The sequence below is a fragment of the Orbilia oligospora genome (genome assembly GCF_000225545.1).
Source record: "Orbilia oligospora ATCC 24927 unplaced genomic scaffold scaffold00081, whole genome shotgun sequence".
In the NCBI taxonomy this organism is placed as follows: Eukaryota; Fungi; Ascomycota; class Orbiliomycetes; order Orbiliales; family Orbiliaceae; genus Orbilia; species Orbilia oligospora.
This window is the reverse complement of record NW_011645638.1, coordinates 916,000-938,356: the sequence shown is the minus strand read 5'-3', so window position 1 is coordinate 938,356 and position 22,357 is coordinate 916,000. Positions and strand designations below refer to the sequence as shown.

The following is a 22,357-nucleotide window of genomic DNA, read 5'->3' as shown; positions in this document are numbered from 1 at the left end:
AAGGTTGTAGTCTTTCACTCAACCTCACATGTACCATAGAATACTGCCAAAGAAAAAAAAACCCCGAGGAGTAGCTTTTCTCCTTTGATCGTTATTGGAGATTCTGAACCCCCTGCTTTCTATCGTAGTTGAACTCCCATCTTTTCTCCAAGCTGAGACCGAACTTTAGCTTGTAAGTCGTCAACTTCTTCATTCGTGAGCGTTCGTTCGAGGGATCGGTAGTTTATGCGGTAGCACATCGACTTCCTCCCCGTCTTTGGATGCGTAAACTCATCAATCTATATCACAGTAAGCATTACTGTCACACCCTCTCGGGATCACCAAGGAACGGAATAGAATATAAAAGGAGGCGACATACCAACTTAACATCCTCCACCAAATCCCCTCCCACACCTCTAACCAACTCCATGAAATCATTCTCATGAAACTCCACGCCCTTCCCTTCAACCCCACCAGCACCCCCTGCAGCCGCAGCCCCCCTCTCCTCACCCACCCAAAACGCCACATCCTTAAAACACTGCGGATACTTGCTAAAAGGTTCAAACCTTTTAACCAGGCCTTCTCTAAACTGTCCCTTAAACCTCTCATCCGCACTCCAAAACAACCTAATATCCGGAATACCATACATCAACATCGCAATCCTCTCGATCCCCAATCCAAAAGCCCACCCAATACTCCCTTTCTTCCCCGCATAATCCAACAAATCCTGCCTAATAACCCCACACCCGAGTACCTCCAACCACTCATTATTCCACAAAACCTCCAATTCGTACGATGGCGACGTAAACGGGAAATAAGCAGAAACCCATCTAACCTTCACTTTCTCCTTTGCAGCCTTAACATCCCCAACCGCCAATGCAGCTTCACTAAACACTTTAGACACCACCAACTCCAATTGTCGTTGTAAATGCCTTCCTACGGCCTCCGCTTCTTCAACCGAATGTCCCTTGGCCGTTTGTACCGGATTCCCATCTTCCTCGAATAACCTACAACTCTCCACAACGTCAACATTAGGTTCTTCCGTCCCCTCCAAATCCCTCAATATCTCATCCACCAATTCCTTACTACTCTTCCCTTTTCTGTCAAATAACCTAGCACCTTCCATCTGATGAAAAACCGGATAATGCGATTTATCAATCGCATCTCTTCTATAAACATCCGCAGAGATTAAATACCCATCAACCCCTTCCTTCTCCAACGTTCTAAACTTCTCGGCCTGGTGTGCCGATGTATGTGTTCGTAACACAGTATGTTTGTTGACATAGTATGTATCCGATTTACTCCTTCCAACGTGATCTTGTGGGAACCCCAGACAATCGAAGTTTTGAGCAACGGTGACGACCGGTGAGAGGGTATTATATCTTGCGAACGCGGATGCGGGGAAGAGGGATTCGATTATTTGACGGGTATTGGAGATTGGATGGTGGGGTGTTAGATGGAGGTTACGGGTTAGATAGGGTAATAGCGTCGGAGGGATGTTGGTGTGTGAGTCGGTGTTATGGGTTATGTTGGCGAGGGTGATTGTGTTTGGAAGATCTGGGAGGGCTGTTGGGTTCTCATGGATATATGTTTAGCATACGGATGGGATACTTGATGGTGGAGAAAGATACTCACGTACGTTGTGAAGAAGAAGATCTAGAGGTGGGACTGCTGTGGAAGCTGCGCGGGGTGTAGATACATGCTAACCGCAGTGATGGTATTGAAAAGGCCTGCCGGGCAATAAGCCGACGGCTGAGAGGAGTGAAAACGCGCGATGCCTGCATCACGATCGGAGGTTGGCTTTTGAGGCGACGTTCAATTGATGTTTTTTTAATTGTCGGGATTATCTACTTCGTGAAGTTCTTTTTTGAAGTTAGGTAGTCACCTCAGTACTTAAGTACTCTTGCCTGGAAATTCTTCGGGAGCCATACGTTTATGGAAAAACTCAAGGGCAAAATATAGGAGTCAAGTAGCAAGGCCGTTGTTTTTCTGATAAATGTGTTGAAAGTACCTTGAGGCACAGGTGCATTGACAACTTGGAGTCTCGTAACCAAACTGTGGTTACGAGACTGGACAACTTGGTGGATAGAAATTGTTTTGAGGATTATTAATCCGTCGATGTTTTAGAATAAAGTTGCCACTAGTGAATTGAAGGTAGAAATGGAGTCGGCCCGTGGAGACGCTACTGTAATTGGAAGAAGAACCACAGACACAACACAAAAAGGTCAGCCCAGAATCAGAATAGGTATCCAGAATCAAAACTCGTGGACAATTATTCGTAGTTTTATAATTAGTCAGGGGCTAGACAGCTTAATTAAGACCTTTCCCTGTTTTATCTCCAATGCAGTACAAATGCTTATACAGACGTAAGGTCCTTTGCAGTCTTATCCCCCTTGCCGAGCAAATGCCTACATGGACATAAGGTCCTTTGAAGTTTATCGTCTGACTCCTTTGTCTATTTAAACCGTTCGTATCCGCCATCGTATATTTAGAAAACTAAGCAACAATTTAAGCATCAATCTGTAGTTATACTGGTCTCTATTCTTTCCTAGTGATGTTTGTGTATTGTTTTGATAACCTAAGCTAGTCATATACGATTCCTTATAGGTTTAAATTTGGCGACAAATCTCGAAGTGAGATATTCATAAACTTTTTCTTTGGGGCCTCATTTTTCCACCTTGAGCTTTTTATAAATCTGTTTGATTGGTTTGTCCTCTAGAAAATGCGTAGTACCTTTAAGAATTCTGGCGGCACGAAAACACCATTTCATTGGCTACGTTCAACCGCTGAGCCTTGTACGTCGAGACTCATTTGTTTGTCTTATCTTTGATAAATGCCTGCTATGTTTAATGCAAGTTGTGCTTAGTACTATAACTATACTGCCCACTCTTACCTAGGGGGTACTTCAATGCCCAAACCCCAAAAAGCGGGGTAGAGAATGACAAACCCTTTGGAAGAAGAGAAAACAACAATCTTTGGTTTGTTATACCTTATCGGAACCTCTACCGCACAATTCTCCTAACTCGGGCCTTTTACGCGGCTTTGTAGTCCTGGCTTTTCAAACTCTTATCGCAGGGTTCCTCCTATTATCGCTTTTGGCACATAACATGCTACGATCTATTCAGGCCACTAAAGAATAATAGAAGGTGTGAGTGGTAGCCAGCAGCAAAAATGGATTACACCGAGGAGAACGTATTCAACAATACAGAGTGCCATATAGGACTCCAGGGAACTATAATCAACTATGGGTAAGTTCGTTCGCATCAGCCGCATATCAATACCTACTAAACTCTTGACTAGGCATATAAACACTACCAACGACCATTATCTGTCGGGGAGGCTGGATGCAAGGAAAAGAGAGATTCTACGGGAGCTCTACAAGACATCATATCAAGATCACAAAGAGCGAAATATAGATCGAATCCCTGGGACATGTGAGTGGTTTACAACTCATAAGCGCTTTCGAGAATGGCAAGAGAACAAGTCGTCAAAGATGCTTTGGGTATCCGCGGATCCTGGGTGCGGGAAGTCGGTTCTTGCAAAATATCTGATTGATTCCGTCCTTACGACTACCGAAGATAGAACGATATGCTACTTCTTCTTCAAAGAAGACTTTGAGGAGCAAAAGAGTATTATGAATGCACTTTGCTGTATTCTGCATCAACTGTTTAAGCAAAAAAGTGCTTTACTCTCCGAAACGATCTTCAAAAAGTTCGAGGTTAGTGGTGAAGGTTTCACCAATTCATTTACCGAACTTTGGGGGACTCTTCTTAGTGTTGCGAAGGATAAAAACGCAGGCGAAATTGTCTGTATTCTTGATGCAATCGATGAATGCGAAAATTACGGAAGGTCTCAGCTCATCAAGGCGTTACGCAAACTATATGGTACTAGTAGTGACCTCAATTTGAAATTTCTTTTAACTAGTCGACCTTACCGGGAGATTCGAAGGGATTTTCTGGGGAGTCCAGAGTCGATCATTCATCTGGCTGGAGAAAGTGAGGTTGAGATGGATATGATTTCTCGAGAGATTGATATTTTTATCAAAGCAAGAGTGCAGGATATCGGAGCACGACGGCAACTTAAAATCAAAGATCAAAAATTATTATTACAAAAGCTTATGGAAATTCCTAACAGAACGTATTTATGGGTCTATCTCACACTAGACTTAATCGAGAGCGACATTTATATCGACAAAATTGGAATACTCAACGCTATTACTCAGGTCTCGAAAACAATTGATGAGGCATACGAGAGGATTCTATTTAAGAGTCGCGATGTTGAAAAGGCTAAAGAACTGCTACAAATCGTAATTGCAGTGGCACGACCTTTATCTCTAAAGGAGATGAGCTTAGTGTTAGCTCTTGGAGATAATCATATGCGTCAGTCTTATAGCGATCTTAACCTTGAATCGGAGGAACAATTTCGCGAATATATAAGAGAGCTCTGTGGATTCCTGATAACAATTAAAGATTCGAGGATATATTTGCTTCACCAAACTGCAAAGGAGTTTTTTGTTCAGAATAACATATCGAATTCCACCAAGGGCGATCTTAAATGGAAATACTCGCTCCAACTGCAAGATTCTCACAGAGTACTCGCCAAGATCTGTACCCAGTACCTACTCTTTGAAGAATTCGAAGATCCTCCTCTTGAAGATTCGATGCTGCCTGAATATATCGGGAACTACGTTTTTCTTGATTACTCCTCTAAAAACTGGACAACTCATCTCCACGAATCCCAGCTGCAGGTTGAGCTTGATGAAACAGAGATACAATATATTTTGAATTTATGCGATGCAAATTCAAAGCGTTGCTTAACTTGGTTCAGAATCTATTGGACGAGCACAAATACAGACTTCCCGAAGAATTTCACCAACATTATGATCGCATCCTATTTTGGACTTACAGCAGGAGTAATACGTTTGCTCGAGATGGATATCAGCAATAGCATTGACCTAGATTCTAAAGATGACGTATATAGACGGTCAGCAGTATCTTGGGCCGCAGGAAATGGGTTTGATGATATTGTTGAATTATTAGTGGGAGGTATTGGTGGTCGCTGGAACTCGAGGGCAATCTCAATACCATTTAGAAAGGGAGCTCAAGTCGACTCTATAGATAAAGATCGCCGAACACCTCTGGTGCATGCTGTTTGGGGTGGGCATGTAGCAGTTGTTAATTTACTCCTCAAAGCAGGAGCCCGCATTGATTTGGAAGATAACGTTGGGGGGACGCCCCGGGTTTATGCCATCTGCAGTGGACGCCATGATATAGCGAGGCTAGTTTCCAAGGAAGACACCGGGACAGACGTAGGGGACGGTGAAATTGCGTCACTACTTTGGTCTGCTGCATCAAAGGGCCAAGAGGCCGTTCTTAAACTAATGCTTAAAACAGGCATAGTCGATCCTGACTTAAAAGATAGAAGGAAGCAGACACCACTATCAATTGCAGCAAAAAACGGCCACGAAACCGTCATTAGATTACTGCTTGAAACAGGTAACGTCGATCCTGATTCAAAAGACTTGAACGAACGAACGCCGCTATCATACGCAGCAAAAAATGGCCACGAGGCTACTGTTTTACTACTACTTGAGACAGGCAAAGTTGATTCTGACTATAAAGACCGGTCCGGACGGACGCCGCTATCATATGCAGTAGAAAATGGCCACAAAGCTATTGTTCTACTGCTACTTGAGATAGGCAAAGTCGATCCTGACTCCAAAAACAGTAATGAACTGACGCCGCTATCCGAGGCAGCAAAAAATGGCCGCGAGGCTATCGTTAAACTACTACTGAAAACGGGCAAAGTCGACCCTGATTCAAAAAGTCGTCAGAAAAAGACACCATTGTCACAAGCGGCAGAGAATGGTCATGAAGCTGTTGTTATAGTACTCCTTGCGACAGGCAAAGTCGATCTTAACTCAAAAGATTGGAACGGATGGACACCGTTATCACACGCCGTAGAGAGAGGGAACTTGACCATTGTCCAGGCCTTGCTTGATGGAGGGGCGAAAACAGATAACAAGTATTCTGTTGTAGGTGAATCCAAGATACCTACATCGGCTGTTGGTTAAAAAGTAGCTGACACTTTCGTTCTTCACTACTGCAGAAAGTAAGTGAATCCAAGACTTCTACATAGGTCGTTAGTTGAAAAGTAGTTGACACTGTTGTTCTTGACTATTGCAGAATGTAAGTGAATCTAAGGTATCTACATAGGGGGTTAGCTGGCTATTGGCTGATGTTGTTGTTAACGTTCTTGGCTATTGCAGAATGTAAGTGAATATATGGATATCTTATACAAAGTTAATTGATTAATGATGACCCTATCATTTTAACTATTATAGTTTGTAAGTGAATCCAATGTATCTACACAAGTCGTTGGCTAAAATTTAGCTGACACCGCCGTTATTTGCTGTTGCAGAAAGTAAGTGAATCCAAAATATCTACGTAGGTCGTTAGCTGGCTAATGGCTGATACTGTCATTTTCGATTATTGCAGTACGTAAGTGGATTGAAGGATATCTATATCAGTCATTAGTTAAAAAGCAGCTAACACTACTGTTCCTGACTATGTAGATGGTAAGTGGATTTAAGAGTACTCAAATAAATCATTAGCAGGCTAATAGCTAATACTGTCGTTCTTGACCGTTGCAGCACGTAAGGAAATCCGCATATATCTAAATAGATCTGTGTTCAATTTGATACTAACTTTATTGCCCTTTACTATTACAGAGAGTAAGTTTCTTTCTGAGTCCGATAAAAGACTTCTAATTAAAAGAATTTGATAGACGTCATTGTCACGAGCAGTAGAAAAGGGGGATTATGCAATTGTGAAACTGCTCCTTGAAAATGGTACCCAGCCAGACTTGACAGATGGGGACAGACGGATACTGCTGTCCCTTGCAAGTGATGCGGCGGTTATTAGGCTGCTTAAGTCATACCATACTCATGAGCTCGATTCCTAGCCAAGGTGAGATAGTCTATGGGTAAAGAATACGACAGATGCAGTTTGATTTATTGATCGTCCCTATTGCAGGAGCCCCAAATAGCCCCGGTCTATGCCGGCAACCATTTATCAGCGTTGGCGAATAGATGTGGAAGATGGCCTTATGTTGTGGAATACAGATAGTGCAGGGAATGCAGTGCAATGCAATAAAGTGGAGTACAATTTTATTATAAAGAGTCCGTTACTAATTGGTATACTATTAGTGAAGTAGCTGCGTACTACTCGTTGTGTATTAATTCCAAGCGGTGTGGAACAAAAGTTTACAATGACGTTTGATACAAATCCACTTCCTTTTGTACTTGCGATTTAAGTTCGATTTTGAATAATTCATGCTGAATATGTATTTTTCGTAGCCCGTAAACTTAGATTATTAAGACACAGTAGCAAGGATAGCTATTTTTTACCGCGCTAATCCTCGACACTCGATGGTACAGGATCAATGCATTTATAGACTTAAACTTCGTAAGGTCCGTAGCAACTGCGTATTAGCAATTTTGATAAGGATTAGCCTTTGTACCATAGCCGCAACCCTCTACGGTGACACCCTAGAACCGACTAATGAACTTTTGATCAAAAGGAACTTCCTACTTTTAAAATTTACAAAGCTGATTCCTATATCTAGTAAGAAAAAAGTTATCGTGATTATTAACTTAATTTTTATCCCCTCCATTATTTTATCAACCACTTCTATCACAATCCTAAACTAAAGTCCCCTACCCCAATCAGGAAAAAAATAATCTACCCACCATCCAAAATATTTGAAAAAAATTAGATCTTGACAATGGGCCCATGGTAGAGGTTTATGTTTGTGGGTCTAGATCTAGGATGGTATTATCTTATGGTAAGCTACTTCGTGTGCCCCCACGTGTTCCTGGGAAGAAAAACGTGGGACGCTGATGTGTTGTGGGTTTTCGCGTGATAGAGCCAGTGCATCCCGGGGTTGGGGTTTGGGGATTCCCAAAATGAAGCGAGATACATCTGTGAACAAGCTCCTGCTCTGGAACGATCTCCAGCACTGTGTTTCGAAGTATTCATGCTTGGAAATTTCTCCAGAGCACTAACTTCCGAGAGTCATGTTGGAAGTACCTGAAGATGCTTGCTATAACATTGTCACCTGTCTTTCGGTATTAAAACAAATATCCGAGTTACTTCGACGAAGTGCACATAGTCCATAGCCCTTTAATGACCATCTCAATTTTGGTATTTCGGGAAACATATACGCTATTAGGGTCTATTTTGTATTTATTGACGCTACACAAAGTGTGCGGCTAACACGAGTCAAGCACTATCCAGATGCAAATGCAACAACAACGCAAAAGAACATCAACATGACACCCATTTCGAACCCCTTTGCATTGTAACAAAGCTACAGCGGCATAATCTACTCAAGGCGGAAATAGAGTCGGCTGGCGGCGCCAATCAGGGTGGCAGACGGGAACATACAGCATTGCTATGGTTGGAAGAAAAGCCACAGGCACAACATAAAAAGCCCCCCAGCCCCAGCCCCAGAATAAGGTGGCATCCAGAATCAAGCCCTGCGATCCGTGAACAATGATTCAAAGCGTTATTAGTATTGTGCGCATTAGGGTCTGTGTAGGCACGCATCCTATATAGGGTACTGGGCCATACAGGCAGGCTAGCTGCAAAGAATTATATCCTGTCTAGTTCATTTTGTCTATTTCCTTGTCTTTTTTTCTTTAAACGCATGTATTCGCTGCCGTGTATTTTAGAAATCAAGCTACAATTTAAGTATCAATCCGTATACACAAGTGCCTCACCCTGCCCCATGAAATTTGTGCATTAACTTGATATCTTGAACCAGTCTATATACGATTTCTTACAGAAGACCAACTTTTCGAATATCGAAAGCCAATAGATTTAAAATCAGGGTGGGAAAACACCCATAAAGCAACGGTCCCTACTTGCGATTTCCTTTATATGCGATACGTGATGGTTTTTTTCTTTCTTTTTTTTGGATGGGGTTGATTTCAGGCAATGCTGTCAGACTTCGTTGGTTGATTGAAATAGAGCATCAACAGAGATGGTTCCCTACAAGTTTACCAAGAGCAAAGGCTCTTACAGATTGCTTGTTCCACTAAAAAGTTATGCAAACCACGCCTTCGGGAAATATTTAGACCTTTTCGTGAACCTTTAAAAGTAGACCAGAAAGGCAGGTATAGCACGATATTTAGGTCACAAGATCTTAAGAAACTACTTTTGAACAACCTGCTCGAATTCCAGTTGGTGACTAAATGCATGCTAGCTTGCTACAAAACATCCAAACACCTATCAGCTGGTTTCCAGAAGTTTTCGAAAGCTTTTCGTAGCAGGTCTCGCTGTGAGCGCTCCATGCAGGCCGAAGACGAAAGGTCTCATCTCCTCTCAGCCCGCCCTGGCCTGTAATAGCGGGGAGCATTGCGTGACCGTTTCGTCTTGCTGTTGATGCCGAATATATGCCAAGAATCGAGCCGTCATTTCATACCCTCCCCTGTTGTTTGCTGTTAGAGATTCTGCGGTCTTGGTACTGAGCAACCTAGCCCTTCTGTGCTGTGCCGCTGGTGCGCAGCATCAGCTAGTGTTCTAACTGGTTATATAAATTTTCGATACAGCCGAGAGTAGTCCGAATTTGTCACCGTGCTTACGATCACCCGCCTCGTCCGCATTTCGGCGTCTGGGATTTGTCTCATAAACCAGACCCGGCCTTCACTTCTGGGATCTTAAAGTTTGGAACTTTTGAATTTTGCCGGTTATGTTACGTTTCTACAAAGGATTTATAGGCGATACCGTAGAAGGTACTTTCTCAGTGTTTACTTTAACCTAATTCCTTACAACAGACAACTCTGATATCTCGTTCCATGTTTACGGAATTTCCTACGCAAAGCTGTCATGACACCAAAACTCTGCGGGAATGCAATAACTGATGCTGGATGGGGGATACGACTTCTTATACTAATAACACACTTGCTAGCCTTAATAACAGCTGCAGAAAACATTATTTCCATACGACAAGATAACACACAAGAAGGTATTGTTATTTTGAACAATCTCAAGCTTCAGGTTGGTAGTCTTGATTTATCGGGCGGTCGCTCCGACCTATATACATACTCTCGTAGTATCTATATACATAGGTGTATTTTACGAGACAACGCTTAAGTTTAAATTCTGACAGAGGCACTTATTCTCTCCTGATAGCGGTACGATACGATTGGTCTCAGCTGGTCGTATGGCTTCCTGGTGAATATATCACTAGGTAAGCTTCTTATTTTTTTTCTTCTTCTTTTATTTTTTTTCCTTTTAAAGAGTTCGGCCCTTGGACTCTTAATCAATATAGAGTCGATGCCACGACTTTTAACTATTCAATACAGACAAAGTGAAATGAAATAAAACGGTTAACGTAATTAACCAAAACACCAAACATATAGGGACCCCACCGCAATATATTACTGCTCGTCTTATCGGAGATGACCTAAGCTGGGTACCAACATATATATTTGACGGAACACCATGTTTCCGGGGCACCTATATGTGCGATCTTCTTGATAAGTATGGGATCTGTAAGACACAACCACGATATATATCTATATCTATGGCTAAAGCGTTAGAAGAATAATTGGCTTATAAATAATCGAACTCTTCTCAGATAATCAATTTCTCCCAAATACATCAGGGGTTTCCATCTCCAACGCAACTGTCCGTGGATATTCATCAAATTCATATATTTCAGGTGTTCCCGCTCTTGGTAGATTTGAGTTAGGGAGTCTCCAAATAGAAGAATTTACGTTTGTAGCGGCGGAAACCTATTCCGACATCCCAGAGCTCGGACTTGGTGTGCGGTCTTTAGACCCCATAGTATTGGGGCAGGACAGTGTAATCCCGCGCTTCGGGCTTTTAGCGGCTATCTGGAGGCAGGAGTTGATTGAGGTAATGGGGTTAGGTCTGAGCTATGATGCATACGGTAGGTCATACATAAGTACATATATATACATACGTATGTACGTATGTATATTGATTTTCTTGGTATCCTAATATAGACTGACAGTGAGCTCAGATATAAACCTGAGTCAGATAACCCTTGGTGCTGTGAATACGCAAAAATACGACCATCCTATGAGAACGTATACATGGCCAACCAGGGATGGCGTGGGAGGACTTGCTACTCGAAAAGTTACATTGTCTACCGGAAACATCTCATCATTATCGCTCACTAATCCGAAAACGGTCATTATACTAGAAGAACCAAACATTCTAGTCCCTAGAATTTATCGAGATTCTCTTTTAAAAGCTATGGATGCGTACGAAGGCTCGACTGGAAACTTTTATGTCGACTGCAACGCCGCTGAAAACTTGGATTTTTCACTTAACTTTGAATTTGATGGAATAAACATAACTCTTACAGCGAAGGACTTAATAGGTAAAGTTCAAGAAGCAAATGAGCCGCAGTGTAGAGTTTTTCTGGGTAGCTCGGAATCTCCTGCAAAACTTTACAGCAGGGCTTCGGCGACCTTGTTTTTGGGAATCCCGTTCCTGAGAGTCGCGTATGTGTGGTTGGATTATCAAAATAATCAAACCAGTTTGGCAAAGGCAAGGCAGAGAGTTACAACGAATAGCTATGTAAAAATCAACAAAGATGGAATTGTAGCTACTCTAGGAGAGCAGGATGATACTCCACCCGAAATGGAGGAGCCATATCTTCCAAGCGATAATAACAAGACCGAAACTAATAAATCACCTGTAGCAGCTATTGTGGGGGGGTCGGTGGGTGGGATTATTGTTTTAGGGATAATTGTATGCTTAATATTTTGGAAAAGGAAGCGGGATATCCCCAGGTTGCAGCCTCCGGATCCTCCAATCGGAGAATTGGAAGGATACCAGAGGTATGAAATGGCTGCGCCTCAGGGCCGATTCGAGCTCGTTGGAAGTGAGGTATATCCTAAGGAGTTACCCGCGGATCGTGGTCCTGTGGAATTACCTGTTCGGCGAGCACCCACAGAATTTGTAGAGCGTATGAATGATCCAGATAACCGCGATTCATAGCTTGTCGTCAAACCCAATAGCAATATAATTCATTAAGACCTAGGTCTAGTCTAGTTAATGTCTTAAATGCGCTCTAGCCTTCATTCAAATTATGTGTATTAGTATCTGGCCTCGTGTTGGTAGTGCCTGATGATTTGGGCTTGCCTCCTCGTATTTCTGGAGCCTCCGAAGCCTCCTACATGCTACACTTACAGAGCAATTTATTAAAATAATAATAATAAGGCAGATGGTATTTTGAAAATATATACAAATAAAGACTAGGAGGCGATGACTTTGAGATCGAGCTAGAGGTGGTTAACGTTTCAAGTGAGCGAGTAGGTGCTGCCAAACGGGGCGGCCGGTCTGAAAATGGGTGTGCCGTGCGGACTTCAGTAAACAGCGTCTTCTGCTCCAGAAGAACATCTAACGCTGTGTTTAGAAGTAATTAACCGATACCGCCGGAGGGCATGGCGGGGCGAAACAAAGTTACAGGCCCCACTACACCACCACCACTGATCATGACAGTTATCGCGGGGCACTTTTGTAGATAAACTGTGTATTCTGAGATTTGGAATAAAAGTCCGTGAAAATTTCTACTCTTGTATATGTATATATAGCGATATACCTGTACCTATATCTAAAATTTAAAAACTACGATCAAGCCCAGATACTTTTACGAATACTTAATGTCACACTATAATACAGTTACAAGCGAAAGGTATACTACTGCAGAGGGAGAAGATCCCGAACAAAAGAACCCAAAACAGAAGAATATAAACCGGGGGTGGGGGAAGGGAGGGGAAGATAGTAATACGGGAAAATAATACAAAAACCAACTAGAGTGAGTATGCAATGCAATGGTGATGATAAACAATAGAGAAACGGTGAGGACGGACATGCATCTCGGGTTATGTATGTTATGTTTATATGGGTTAGTTAGGAGGGGCACAGTTAATTGACCGTTTTCATGCTTTTTTTCACCAAATATCACCGTATGACCCTCGCCCAATGTCGGCACTCGAAAGATCTAGTCGCCCAGTTATGATTCCAGAGCACCATATATGCTTGACCACTCTGGATTTAGCTCAGAGGGGCGACGTATCACGAAAGGCCTCGCATACGAATCCACACTCAGCGCCAAGTCAGGGAAACCAAATATTGGACGCAAAAGAAAGAAAGCCGTCAAAATCCACACTTTAAATCACGCCGTAATACCGTAAAAAAAGGATAAGAGTATATGAAAAAAAAGTAAAAGGGGATAGCGAGATCGTTGGTCAGTCGTTTGTTCAGCCACAAACGAATAAACGTGCTCTCGCGCTAGTGGTCGATCATAATCAGGTTCGTGTTATCAAACCAGTAGCTGTCCAAAAGAAGAAGAAAAGTGGTCACCAGTAAATAGTTTGTCCTGAATGCACTGGTCATTGTCAAAAATGGTAGTAGTATGCGTAGAATCATCCGGCACCAGGTCATAGAACGAAATGGCAAAGGCGTCGTCATAATAGCGAATATCCATGCATGCAAGGTTTGTCGATTAATGTTTCTCAGTTTGGGGCGATTCACGCTTCTTATTATGCGATGTTCATCATGGCGAGTATGGTCATTGTGGCATACGACTCGACAAGGGCGAAGGTCATGTACCAGGGGCACCGGGCCCACCTGGTTGCTGGTTCTGTTGCTGCTGTTGGGCTGCGATAGCGGCATAGTACATTTGGGCATATGTTTGAGCATATGCCTGGTACCCACCGTAAGCCTGGTAGGGGTCATTCGCAGGGTCAGTAGATCCGGGTTGTGGTGGTCCGCCACCGCCACCGCCGGCAGCTGCCGCCGCCTGAGCATAAGCGCTGAGCGCTTGCTGGTAGGCTTGAGGGTCAATGCCAGCAGGGGCGGCTTGACCACCAGAAGAATTCATATCAGACCCTTTCAATTGGCCTTGGCGACGCTATAGACCAGTTATATTAGTTTTCCTCCTGTATTTGAATGTAATGATCAATGCTTACAGCTGTATCGACTTTCTCGTCGATGGCTGCTTTGGCACGTGCGATAGCATCTGGAGGTCCAGATAATGAGATCTCACGCTCACCGTCTGAGGTCTGTTGGCTCAGAACATTGATACGGCAGCCTGTCGTATTCTGCATTTCCTTGATCGTTTCACCGCCTGAGATAATACGTTAGCTTGAGCCGAATGAGTGGAGTCTGGATTCGCTGACCTTTTCCTATTATCATGCCAACGGCGTCGATTGGTACACGAATAGTCTCACCATTCTTATCTCCACCTTGATTACCATACCCACCTCCTTGTTGGCGACCGCCGCCGCCGCCGCCGCCGCCGCCGCCGCCTCCTCCACCACCTCCACTTCCACCGCTGCTTCCACCTCCTTGGGGTCCGGGGCCGCCAGGGCCAGGGCGTACGTCAGACTCAACGATCTCCATAATCAAAGCCTTAGCACGCATCGCCGCCTCAGTTGTCCCGATCAGATTCACGGGTCGAAATCCATTTACTGATTTACTTTCACCGACGATATTGATATGACATCCTGACCGGTCTTGAAGATCTTGGATGGTCTCTCCGCGGCGACCAATGATAAGACCAACGGTTTTGTCAGGGACCATGATCTGCATGCTGTTCTCTATGAAATTATTAGATTCTGAAGTGCAAACTAGAGAATCGATTAACTTACCACCCTCTTTTAAGACGGGGTGGTGTGCGGGGTCCTGCCTCGCAGAGGCGCCGCCGCTGCTGCCAGGTCCGCCACCACCTCCACTGCCACCACCACCACCACCTCCTCCTCCTCCGCCGCTATGACTACCACCATGACTGCCGCCGCCGCCGCCGCCACCACCACCACCGCCACCTCCTCCTCCACCTCCTCCGCCGCCATGACCACCGTGTTTGCCATGGCCGTGTCCATGCCCATGGTAAGTGTTGCGCCGATGGTCATCCCGAATGCTACTTGCACTGTTTTCAGATATTATTGTTTGTATTTGTTGCCGAGCAGACTGTACTGCAGCTCTTGGACCAGTGATGTTGCAAACACGTTCTGGTTCACCTCTACTGTCAGCAACAAACTGTACCCTAGCACCACTCATTTCCTCTACCCTTTTCAGGGTTTCGCCGCGGCGACCAATGATCAGACCGACTAGGGACGCGTCGATCATCATATGATCAGTAATATTGCCCTCCCCTTGAGGTGAGCGCTCTCGGTATCCCCGTGGAGAATTCCGACGATTGCGATTAGGAGGGCTAAATGACCGATCTCGAGGACGAGGAGAGTTGTACTGGTTACGGCCTCGTCGTTCATCCCTATAAGGGTTAGGATTGAAGTTGCCGTCGCGAGGACCGCCATTACCCCCACCTCCTCCACCAACACTGCCACCGTAGTTACTGCCACGGCCAGGAGATCTCGAACGAGACCTAGCGTCCTGGTTGTACGATCTGTTATTGCCGCCACCACTTCCTCGGTCGAAATCTCGAGGGCCACCAGGTTCTAAAAGAGGTTAGTTAGTTAGTTAGTAAGCAGGAAGAATAGTGATAACAAGACAGGCAAGTACGCACGTTGGTAGGCACCAGGCTGAATACCCCGTTCAGACGCGAAGTTTCTAGCCTTCGCGATTGCATCTTGGAGTGATACAGACCCAGAGTTTGTGGGCCGAATGTTCGAAAGGTCTAGAGCACCCGATCCGGTCGGCTGAGGAAGAGGGAAACTGCCCTGAGGAGCAGCGGCCCCTCCAGGGGCACCTGGCTGCTGAACATTGGCTAGAAGGGATTGCAGAGCGGCAAGGGCATTTGGATTCGGGGCTTGTTGGGCGGATGGTTGCTGTTGTTGCTGTTGTAGACCCGCAAGAAGGGTCTGAGGCGTCTGGGCACCAGCTCCACGTTGCTGCTGCTGGTTTGCTACAAAGTGTAGGAAGAGGATCCGTTAGTGACAAAGTGTAAAAAAATTTAGATATTTGATGAGATTATAGGCAGCACTCACTAAGGGCAGCGAGGAGGGCGGCGACGTTGTTTGGGTCAGCCATCACTCAGGCGTCTTAGCACCGCTTACGCAGGCCGTTCGGAGAGAACGAGTGGAATCAGGGAGAACGGATACGGTGAAGGAGAAGTCGAGGAAGACTCTCAAGATCGCGTCCTTGAGTAGGCAAAATGGTCAGACGAAGGTTGGTGAAGCGGTGATGCTCAGGTGATATGTGTGAGATGAAGACGAGATGGTGATTCGATAAGGTTGCAGTAAGTCGGGACGGGGAAAAAGAATCGAAGGGGGAACGGACACAGAGATGGAGGCTGGTTGGCTGTTGCTGAGGACCTGCAACTCGGCGCGCGGCAGATGATTGGCTGGTCAACGGAGGGCCTGCGCGAAATACTGCACCGTACGCTTGTCCTGTTTTGGTATGCAACACGACAACACAGCAACACAGCAACACATTTCCCCCAATATCATCCATCTCTGCCCACTGGCCACCTACAAGGACGAACACTATATTTGGTGGGTTCGGTATGAGTACTAGCTTGCCGAAGCGTTTTAATACAAGAATAGAATACTAGTACGTGTACTAGTCTCGATTCTATTGAAGTATTGATACTTCTATGCTGCAATGATAGTTACTAGGTATATTACCTTGTGTTGATAAAATGTGTGAAGGCTAACTAAATATTGTCATAAGTGTTAGGAATAAGAAAGCCTTAGCCTATTACTATTCTCTTAGGGCGTCTCTAGCCTGAAGATCTAGGCGTCGACCATAAGATAGTCTTGATATCAAAGGAATAGGCAGCTAGTACCTCATACCTAGAGCTATTTGGGCCTCTAGTATAATTAGTCTTGTATTAAAACGCTTCGGCACACTGCTGAGCGTAGCGAAGCGTCTTGCACAACAATTGAGTTTTTTGTATGAGAACTTTTGTCTGCTCGGTTTTATTGCTCTCTGCACCCAATTTGACAACACAATAATCGACAATCTGCCTCAAAGGCTAATAGTATTAGTGTATCCTGTAAATTCTTGTATTATTATAACCAAAACCTCACATGTACATATACCAAAGCTCACGGAATCTACTAAAACAATCCTTTCTTACCTATCTCTTACTGATTTAAAACTCTAAAATGGATAATCCTAGTAGGTGTTCAGGGGGGAGGCCGACTAAGACGCAGATACGGAAAACGACACAGCAGTTGCAGGCAGAAAAGCTGCGAGTAGGTCGGGTCACACAGGTTCTTGATGCTATTGCGGCCGCCGGGTATTCCGGAATTGGGTCCTTCCTCGTCGACTTTCTAACACCGGCGGAGCGATCCACTGAAAATTCCCGCTTTACAACCGCGCAGACAAATTTCTTGACGAGGGGTGGCTTTGTGAAAGTAATGAACTTGGCTCTTGACGACGAACGGTGCTTCAACCGAAATTTAAAGTCTGAAAATTGCCCTGTGAATTTCCTAACTCGCTGGTGCACTGATTATGTACAAGAGGAGGCCACATCCTTTGCCTATATGAAAGGTACCCCTGTCAGAAGAAGTCAGCCGACTCCTTCAGTAGAACCGCACGATATATTTAGCTTTGAAGAGTGCGCAAATGGACTCGAGAAGCATGTAAGTAGACCAGGTCTAAGATTCCAGTATACGTATACAGGCATCACTAACTGTAGAAGGCCCCATTTCTCTGGTCAATCCTTTCTTCATTGACTATAAGAACAACCAGAGTGCTCAGTGATAAGGATATGGCTGGTTTCGGTGGCGGAGATGCCCCTCCTGCTTCTCGTATGTCAGCTGCAGTCGCTTTTAGCATCCTCGCATATACGTCGAACCCTCAAATAAGTGGCCTACAGTCAACCATGACAATCTACTTGGGGGCATATCGGGTGCCCAAAAAGGCGATGGATGTCCTCCATAGGATGGGTATGGTTGCATCAGCTAGCCAAAGACTTATATTGCTAGGGGAACTTGCCAAAGCAGAGGAAGGTTCACTTAGGCTGCTTGCTAACTCCGCGCCTTGTGGAGTAAGCGTTGACAATGTAGACAGTCAAGTTGCCAAAAGAGGCAGTGACCAATCTGCCGTGTTAAAATCATATTTGGAACACAGTTGTACTGGATTCGTTTTCAAACTGCGGCATATACCCCAAGATTATTCAGCAATGTCATATTTACCCGATACTCTCCTCACTCGTGGAGCTAGGCTGGCTTTGACAATCGAGGATATGGTACCGTCCAACGCTTCGTGGGAGTACCTGCGGGAGGCGATCCGGTATCACCTCTACTCCGCATTAGACAATCGACTTGGGCCTTTTAATTTCACCAAACAGCAGAAAGAAAACTTCAGGATTTCGAAGAAATATTGCTTCCAATGTTCGAATGAGCCCGTTTCTATCAAAAACTTCGCACTGTTGCCATTTAACCAAGGAGAGGTTAAAGGGACAAGGGCCTTTCTCGAACATATCCAGGAAAAGGAGATGGGATTTGAGCCTGGGGCCCTTTTGAATGGTATAATCCCCATTTCTGCAGACCAGTTAGGACTACAAAGGGTCCAAACCAACAAGATTCAGTCGCAATGGGATTTCCGGGGTCGAAGATTTGACCATTATCTCCCATGGCCGGCGCCTTTCCACTGGCGCCTTAACGTAACAAGTACGTACCTAAGACTCCATGGCCTTGCGACTGAGGAGAGTGGGGATACGTGCGATACCGCAAATTCAAACCCCAGCTCGTTGGCGTTTGCAAATCTAACTCTCCGCCATGGAAATCTCCGCAAAGATCTACATAACCAGGAGAGGTTTATATCTCTTGCGTTAGATGGTCATATCTTGGCTCTCGCAACTGCTACATGCGATAAAAATAATCCAACTGATATCAGGGGCCTACTTGAAACATGCGCGGATAAATATCAGTTTGTGAAGAACTTAGTCGATAAAATGACGGATCAGGTTTACCTGAAGCACATCCGGGAGCTCGAATCCCTACCCGATGCGCAAAGAGACCATACCCAGGAAAGTGGCTTGCTGCTGATATTCCACGGCATTATGGTCAGGGATCTTTTTCGAGTGATCAGGGCCGGCGACACTGGAAGGCTGTTACTCCTTGCCGAATTGTTCATACCTTTTTTTTCCGGTTCGGGCATGAACAACTATTTGTACGAATTCATGGATTTCAAAGCCGCAACTACAAAAGAGTACTCGAGTGTGCTATTGGATATATTGAAACAGAATTGGCTGCTAAATCCAAGCGGCTTGCCAGGAAAATTCATGGCCATAGACGAGTTTACGGAGTATATCGTCCGAATGCTCAAGGATATATACGGGATTAATCTGACCGATAAGACGGAAAACCATCGTCGGTTTGTTATTTCAAGGCTAGTAGTGTGTCTTTCTAGGATAAAAGAAGAGTTGGAGTCGGTATCAGGAAGCAGTGGAGGTCGATCTGGACACACGTCGCATCCAGCGACACAAGACGTTTTCCGTGTAGCGTCTTCTTTGGATGGACTTTGTAAAACCTTTAGGGGGCGCGGAAGACCGCAAAATTTGAATATTATGGACATCGGCCTCAAGAAGCTCAGCCAGGAAAGAATATGGAAAATACTCATGAAGAATACTTTATCGGAGGAGGATAGGGAAAAATATTTCGGGTCTGTAGATGATCCGATGGACGAATGGCTGGAAGATGATGAGGGGAATGGATTAGAAATTGATGGCGAATACAACTAGTATGTATGTAAATGCTCTATGTTTCTGTTATAGGGGGTAAGCCGGCGTTTTTTAATCTGTCTGCTTCGATCTGTGCCTTCGTCCGTCGAACTCTAGTTTTTTTGTCTTTGCCTCTGGTTCGTTTCTTTTGAGGGTCGGTTTCGGTAGCGCTATCGGGCGTTTTGGGCGCACTTGGAGTCGCTTGTATTTCTGGTGTCTCCAATCTCGTTTGGTCGTGCGTGGTTGGGGGTAAATCCGGAATACTGGAAATTTGGGTACTCGTAGCCTCAGTATCGTAACCTCTTGTATCCAATACAAGATTTAATATTCTCATGCGTTCATCAAGACTTCTCAGTGACTATGCAAGAAGTGATGCACCTATATATGCCAAACAAATTAATTTGGTTAACCAAGGTGTTTATTTGGGACGCATTAACTTCACATACCGTGCGCATGAAGGAGGCTTTTCGGCATATGGAATTTAGATATAGACAATAAGTCATTCGGGGTAGTAGATTCCTTAATGCCAATAATGTGAGAGGCCAGGGCCAAAATAGATGCATCCGGCAGAAGATATTGTTCGATAATAGACATGCTGTCCAATTCTTTGACCTTTTGAAGTCTCCAGTTCTTCAAGTCGGAGACAATACTAGCTTCCAAGGCCGCCGTTTTCGTCCGCTTCCATGTTATGGGATTAATAGTTCGCTTATTTAAATGAGGAGGGGGGTCCTTCTTAGAATAGAAGAAAATACCCTCCGGTACACCTTCGAAGTGTTCGTGCACCGCATCCGGGTTGCATCGGCAGCAACAGAAGGAGGAAATCCCTGCAGTAAGCGCAGCAGTATGCCTCATTGGATCACCCATTGCATCTAGCAAGGCATATCGAATGCAAGGAACCTCTATCCCGTTCCGCTTAGCCGTACCCAATACACAATCGTATACCCCGCTAGGGAGATGCGCAATACGATCAGTCTGAGTACGACGGATCCGCTTTCGTTTGCCTGTCGTCGCTTGAGCGTCTTCATATACTTTAACTTCAATGGTCTTTCGGGAAGTATTGCTAGCATCGGAATCATCTGCATCCAACGGTGGTACATTCTCCTTGTCAGTATTCCGTTTCCTCAAGAGCTCTCTCCTTCTGTTCAATTCTGCCCGCCTTTCCCTAGCGGCAACCTGTGTGGGATTCGCTGGTACAAGAGCAGGCTCAGGATAAACAATACATAACCCTTTGGACCCGACGGATCGACCGGCCCTTCCGAACCTTTGGACAATCTGGTCCACATCATCAAGATTAGAAATTCCTTTAATAATGATCCTTTCGCATGAATAGTTTACTCCAACTCCCCAGGCTTCCGACGCAACCAAAATCCTGCATATCCCTTTGCGAAAGTTCTCCTCTTGTAGCTCACGCATTTCTGGGCCTAGAGCTGTTGAAGTATATCCCTATCGTTCTCTCTGCTAAAGAGCGATGATCTTCGAAGGGACCATTTACCCGGACGCGGGAAGTAAATTCAGGGCTTCCAGGAAGGCGGGATTGAAGATATCTGGCCAATCCCATGGCTTCGGCCACTCCGAAGCAGTATACGACTGTTGAAGGTATTTTCGCGATGTCATCGGGTGTAGAAATGTCGCTGGGAACTAGCCAAGCAAAGTCCTCCTAGTGAATAGGCAATCAAATTAGACAATGGAGTTCCAGGAAGTTGTCCAATTTGACAACATCGACAACACGGGTTGTCAAATCTGACAACACTCCAACTACCACTTACCATTCCCTTTCGAATTGGAGCCCCTGCATAGAACAGGTTTTCGCGATTGGACGACTCCCTTATTTTCATAAGCCTTTTTTCTCTCATCCCCAATAGTGCAAATAATTTCTTTTCTTTCCCTGGTGCCAGAGTAGCCGTGCAAGCGGTAAACGGTATCCCAGGCAAGTATGTCCGAAGAGCCCCAATATTCTTGTATGCGGGTCTATAACCATCAACATGGTCAACTGCATAATGACATTCGTCGAATACCACCAGCCCAATCTTCTCTCTGAACTTCTCGTCCTTCAATAATTTCCACAGGTTTTCGTTATCCGTTCGTAACTGTTCCGGAGTTACGAATATGTACCAACCAATATTTACCCTGTGCTATATCTTTGAAAACACCAGGATACATATCATCCGAGTCTTTGTAAAGCCCGATTGCAGGCATGCTGACCTCCTTGAGATCGTTGACCTGCTGCCGTATCAAACTACGCAATGGCGAGACAACAAGAGTTATCTTTCTCTCGATAGAAAAGCATACTGTCGGGATCTCAAAGCCGACAGTTTTACCGCCACCAGTGCCGGCTACTACTAGCACGTCATGGTCGTTCAGAATCCTAGTCGCCCAACGAACCTGGAATTCTTTCGCATCGTAACCCCATGTGCCTTTTACAGCCCTCTGTATTCGTATTCGTAATTCAGCGGACTCTCTGCCGGTTTCAAAGGAAAGTCGATTTGTCATGATGGACAGTAATGGTAAGGGTAATGAGGTGTAAAGTTTGAAGTACGAATAAGATGGAGCGTGAATGTAGTATAGTGACAATGGGTAGTGTGTGAAGTATGAGTATAAAACAAAAAGAGCTAGATAGGCAGGCAGATTAACTTGAATATTTATACACCCTCGCGCTATACATAAACGTGATGCGAACGTGACCGAGCACGTTATTTACGAA

The 22,357-nt window shown here is 44.7% G+C and overlaps 6 protein-coding genes across 6 annotated transcripts; 3 read left to right on the top strand and 3 right to left on the bottom strand.

Moving 5' to 3' along the window:
* Positions 1–119: 119 nt before the first annotated feature.
* AOL_s00081g271 (uncharacterized protein) lies at positions 120–1,763 on the bottom strand (the record flags this gene model as incomplete). The annotated part of the gene is made up of 3 exons (XM_011125088.1): positions 120–278; positions 359–1,545; positions 1,619–1,763. The coding sequence occupies 3 exons, from the start codon at positions 1,761–1,763 to the stop codon at positions 120–122; spliced, it is 1,491 nt and encodes a 496-aa protein (XP_011123390.1).
* A 1,387-nt stretch (positions 1,764–3,150) lies between these two features.
* On the top strand, positions 3,151–6,052 carry AOL_s00081g270 (uncharacterized protein; the record flags this gene model as incomplete). Its single annotated transcript, XM_011125087.1, has 2 exons — positions 3,151–3,227; positions 3,280–6,052. The coding sequence occupies 2 exons, from the start codon at positions 3,151–3,153 to the stop codon at positions 6,050–6,052; spliced, it is 2,850 nt and encodes a 949-aa protein (XP_011123389.1).
* A 4,454-nt stretch (positions 6,053–10,506) lies between these two features.
* AOL_s00081g269 (uncharacterized protein) lies at positions 10,507–12,017 on the top strand (the record flags this gene model as incomplete). The annotated part of the gene is made up of 3 exons (XM_011125086.1): positions 10,507–10,537; positions 10,624–10,938; positions 11,023–12,017. The coding sequence occupies 3 exons, from the start codon at positions 10,507–10,509 to the stop codon at positions 12,015–12,017; spliced, it is 1,341 nt and encodes a 446-aa protein (XP_011123388.1).
* A 1,609-nt stretch (positions 12,018–13,626) lies between these two features.
* Positions 13,627–16,013, bottom strand: AOL_s00081g268 (uncharacterized protein; the record flags this gene model as incomplete). Its single annotated transcript, XM_011125085.1, has 6 exons — positions 13,627–13,935; positions 13,994–14,151; positions 14,204–14,623; positions 14,675–15,481; positions 15,550–15,888; positions 15,971–16,013. 6 exons carry the CDS (start codon positions 16,011–16,013, stop codon positions 13,627–13,629), a joined length of 2,076 nt encoding a protein of 691 aa, XP_011123387.1.
* Positions 16,014–17,092: 1,079 nt separating this feature from the next.
* Positions 17,093–19,677, top strand: AOL_s00081g267 (uncharacterized protein; the record flags this gene model as incomplete). Its single annotated transcript, XM_011125084.1, has 2 exons — positions 17,093–17,572; positions 17,629–19,677. 2 exons carry the CDS (start codon positions 17,093–17,095, stop codon positions 19,675–19,677), a joined length of 2,529 nt encoding a protein of 842 aa, XP_011123386.1.
* Positions 19,678–20,014: 337 nt separating this feature from the next.
* On the bottom strand, positions 20,015–22,146 carry AOL_s00081g266 (uncharacterized protein; the record flags this gene model as incomplete). The annotated part of the gene is made up of 5 exons (XM_011125083.1): positions 20,015–20,034; positions 20,103–21,077; positions 21,142–21,313; positions 21,423–21,704; positions 21,769–22,146. 5 exons carry the CDS (start codon positions 22,144–22,146, stop codon positions 20,015–20,017), a joined length of 1,827 nt encoding a protein of 608 aa, XP_011123385.1.
* Positions 22,147–22,357: the final 211 nt, after the last annotated feature.